This window comes from Quercus lobata, chromosome 9, assembly GCF_001633185.2.
Source record: "Quercus lobata isolate SW786 chromosome 9, ValleyOak3.0 Primary Assembly, whole genome shotgun sequence".
Classification (NCBI taxonomy): domain Eukaryota; kingdom Viridiplantae; phylum Streptophyta; class Magnoliopsida; order Fagales; family Fagaceae; genus Quercus; species Quercus lobata.
Genome location: NC_044912.1, coordinates 25,839,339 through 25,843,806, shown reverse-complemented (window position 1 = coordinate 25,843,806; position 4,468 = coordinate 25,839,339). Strand labels below are relative to the sequence as shown.

The 4,468-nt window shown below is 34.9% G+C and overlaps 1 protein-coding gene across 2 annotated transcripts; it reads right to left on the bottom strand.

Annotated features, from left to right (window-relative positions):
- Window positions 1-302: 302 nt before the first annotated feature.
- Window positions 303-3,734, bottom strand: LOC115960880 (cell division cycle 20.2, cofactor of APC complex-like). 2 transcript variants are annotated; one of them, XM_031079881.1, is made up of 6 exons: window positions 3,542-3,734; window positions 2,505-2,777; window positions 1,741-2,010; window positions 1,059-1,640; window positions 821-963; window positions 303-389 (listed from the first exon to the last, which is right to left on the bottom strand). In XM_031079881.1, exons 1-5 carry the CDS (start codon window positions 3,647-3,649, stop codon window positions 823-825), a joined length of 1,374 nt encoding a protein of 457 aa, XP_030935741.1. In that variant the 5' UTR covers window positions 3,650-3,734; the 3' UTR covers window positions 303-389; window positions 821-822. The 2 variants fall into 2 exon arrangements, with proteins under 2 accessions (XP_030935741.1, XP_030935740.1); XM_031079880.1 differs by lacking the exon at window positions 303-389 and having other exon boundaries at window positions 586-963.
- Window positions 3,735-4,468: the final 734 nt, after the last annotated feature.

Sequence of the window (4,468 nt, the reverse complement as noted above, 5' to 3'; positions counted from 1 at the left end):
TACAATCTCTTTATCTCTTGAGTCAATCAAACATTGAATTGGAAATAGTAATTCAAATCAATGTAATTTTGAATTTTAAGGTGATGATATAGATGTCCTGTAGTGCCTGTTTTTATGCAACCACACAATGATCTTATATTATTGTAAAATTCCTCTTTTACGTTCCGATTGAGCAATTTTAATGCCTGTGCTCTGAGCAATTTTGGTACCAGCAAGGCAGCAATGACAATTGAGAAGCAAAAAAGCTTGCTGGTGATTCTTTACTATCTTTACACATTCAGCAAAAAAATAAACTTTTACATCACTATCTTTCTTCAAACAAACAAACAAACAAAAAAGTAAAATTCGATTCGGATTGGTTTTGCCTTGTCCCTGTTGTTGAGTAATTTTTTTTTTTTTGAAGTAATAAAAATTTTATGACTATGCGAGGCTTGTGATAGAGATTGCTGATTTCTCCTCCCCATTTGATGGATCAATCATTCATATTTTGAAATGAACTTTTCTCATTCATAAAAAAATTTAAAAGAAAAGAAATTAAATTACAAGCTAAAATACTAATCAACAAAGATTGAAAAAAAAAAGGGGTGGACAAAAGATTGAGGCAAAAGTTTCCACTAAGAAAAATTAGGAGAATACAACACAAAACTTTCTCGAGTTGAGAGTAATCAGAACTTTACACATGATACCAAGTATGTTACTATCTTTACACATTCAGCAAAAAAATAAACTTTACATCACTATCTTTCTTCAAACAAACAAACAAACAAAAAAGTAAATTCAACTCGGATTGGTTTTGCCTTGTCCCTGTTGTTGAGTAAATCACTATCGGATACGATTTACATGGGAAAAGGGCTCGGGGTTTGCTTTTGGAGCAGGTTTTGCTGCTTGGGGGGCTCCAAAGACATTCCAGAATTTGAGTGTTTCATCTGCTGCTGCTGATGCCACTGTGCAACCATCTGGGCTCTGCATTATAAGGTGAAAAACAAGTTAAGCCATGAAGAAACATAAAAATATCAAGGAAATGAAGAAATTTTTCATGTCAAGTTCATATAATATACCTGAGCCATAAACAGAACTCTGGAAGTATGACCAGTGAGCTCGGCCATCTTCACCATTGATGGATATTTCCAGAGAGTAAGCTGGTTCTGAGTAAAACCATGAGAGCTGAGCAGCTCTCTCTCATTCTTGTTCCACAATAATGAACAAACCTGAGAGCCAGTGTCCACAGAATTCAAGCATGCACCAGTATGAGTATTCCAAAACTTTATGCACCTATCACCTCCACCTCCACCAGAGGCTAGCAAATTGCTCTGGAAAGGACACCAAGCAAGAGCTTTCACTGCAGATGTGTGATCTTCGAGCCTGTGAGCCCATTGCGTTGGTGAATTTGAAGATGCCGTTGATCTGTCCCATATGAATAGTAGATTATCATTTCCTCCACTTGCCAATTGCAGGCCTGAGGGTGACCATTTCAGCCCGCAAACCTCTTGCTCATGACCTCTGTAGGTTTCGACAATATGTGATCTGACTCTTACATCATTGTTAATGATCAGACTGTCCATTCCTCCAGTGGTAAGGATGTGATTGTTCCATGCCAGTGATCCAACTCTCAATCTGTGGCCTCCTTTCAAAGTTCTTAGCTGCAGAAAGAACATTTACACAGCAAGCTAAAAAGCATCAGCAAAAACTTATAAAATAGAATTCAGAGAAATGAGGAGGAACAATGAAGAATTAAGGTACCTGTTTGTTAGATGTTGAATCCCACAATTGTACTTCAGAGTTGTTCAAGCCAATGGCAATGTGCTGGCCATCAGGAGCCCAGCTAACACTTGTAATAGGGCCATTTTCATCATCAACAGTAACAAGTTCTGAAGTAGAACCATTAGAAGCATCCCAAAGATAAACTGTATTTCCAAGAGCAATTGCAAGAACATTGCAGCTTCCCCAATCCAGTAAATTTAAGTAGTAATCGTCCACAAGGTCAGGGGCATCTAATGTCCTCTCAGAAGTCTGCATAACCAAACAAAAGAAACCAACTATTTAGAACATTTATAAGGCAAAGATTACAAAATCAAAATTTCACGGGATACAAAATTATACAAATGGAACCAGAGCAATTCTCCATTCCCCAAACTCATTCATAGGACACTACATAATGAAACCCAAAACTAAACTGATTTATCAATACTGCTACCATACAAAAGGTGTATGATGAAATAGCCCTTGTGGCTGTTTATGTATCATATAAAATTAAATTAAATGACTTAATAGGAACATTTTCCAACCAAGAAGATTTGTCATCCTCTAAATACAACCTAGTCCATAAATTTATGTACCACAACAGAATCAATTGCAAGAATTAAGTATACCAAAGGTGTGTGAAGTATTCTTTCATGTAAATTAAATTAAGATAACTTCCTAATGTCTTATCCTCTAAATATATATAACCAAGTCCATAAACTTTTATACCACAAAAGACTGAAATGCAAGACTCATAGACCCACCTGAGGAATGCTTCGCTTGGGCTTGGTGGGCTTATCCTGCTGCTGAGAAGAGAAGAAATGAGGTGGGAACAACTCGACCGGAGCAGGGGGCTTGTTCTTGAAAGCGAGAATTCGAGTCCGGTTCATGTTGAAGGTCTCTGCCAGATGCTTCCTGTAGGCCTCTCTGGAGGGTGAGCTTGCAGGTGGGTTCTCTTTGCCTTTCCTCCCTTCCATCAGCATATAGTGCGCGTAATCAAAATCCATTGCTGATCGGTTTGGAATAAATCTATCCAACTGTTTGTGAACAACAATGGTAAATTACATCAGAATACCACAGTAGAAAACACTTATAATATTTCAAAAAACTAATGAAGAAAAACTGACATTGGTTTCAGATTTCAAGCACCCAAAAAACAGGAATATGATTTTTAATATAAAAGAAAAAGGACAGTTTGAATGTCTACTTTTTCAAATAAAAACCCTAAAAATAATTTCATTGAAATTGAAACATAGGGGGAAAAACCCAAAAATTCCCAAATCCATGAATCCTAATTTCAAATATCAAATTGTATATAGGTTAACCCAAAAATTCCCAATTCCATGAATCCTAATTTCAAATATCAAATTGTATATAGGTTAACCCAAAAATTCCCAATTCCATGAATCCTAATTTCAAATATCAAATTGTAGAAAACCCATGTGATTCAATTAATAACAAGAGAGCACCAACAATGGAAATAAATAGGTAAAACTGTGAAGCAAATAAGAGATGCAAACAATAATGAAATTGGTTTCAGATTTCAAGTACCCAAAATATATATATATATATATATATATATATGCTTTTTAAGTTATTTGATCACATATCCCTAAAAAGAGAAAGGATCAGTTTGAAATTTGGGGAAAAAAATTGAAATCCCCAATTCCAAGAAACCCTAGTTTCAAATCTTAAAATTGTAAAAAACCCATTTGAAAGAAACGAGATTAATTACAAGAAGGCACCGAAAATAGACAATTGGAATCAAAAGGGTAAAGCTGTAAAAAGCACAAGAAATTACGTTTTCTTTGGAACTCTTTTTCTGGTGAAATTGGTCACGAAGAGGCCATCGAGACTGTGCGTTCAAGTATGAACTTGATGAAGAAGAATTCAATGATCCTGCATCCATAACTCTAAAACAACAACAATATATATATATATATAGACAAAAAAGAAAAAAACAGAGAGAGAGAGAGAGAACACAAATCCCTACAAAAAATACTATTAGTAACAGTTAGAATCAAAGCCAAAAAAGAAAAAAACAGAGAGAGAGAGAGAGAGAGAGAACACAAAACCCTACAAAAAATACTATTAGTAACAGTTAGAATCAAAGCCTGTAAAACAAAGGGTTAGATCAAAAGCAACAAAATATTATAAAGAAAGAGTATTGATGAAGAGAGCCTGTTGTTGTTGTGAATATTTTGAGCGCTTATGAACAAGAAGTAGATCTTGAGAGAGAGAGAGAGAGAGAGAGAGAGATTGTGAGGGTTGTGAGAGGAATGAGAGGGTTTATATAGTGAGAAATACTGATGAGGATTATTAGGGTTTTGTTCTGTTCTTTGTCTAATTTCAGTAATTTATCTAGGTTTTTGGAAAGTTGCTTGCAACGGCTATATTTCCTGAGAGAGAGCCGTTGTAATTTTGTGTTGACGAAAATATCCCTCTCAAACTGCGTTTTACATATACTGTTTCAGTTTTATTTGGGTAATTCTAACCTTTTATTCAAATAAATAAATAAATGTTGTTTCAGTTTTCTATCCAATCCGCCGCTGAGGCTAAGGGGTCATAGATTTTTTTTTTTTTTTTTTTTTTGGGTTTAGGACCTTTTAGGGCCTGGTCATAGGTTAATTAAAAATGCTATAATATAATTATTGCATACAAACAGGGGTTAGATATATAATTATCTATTTATTTATACTTTTATTCAAATTTAAATGTAAAACGCGTG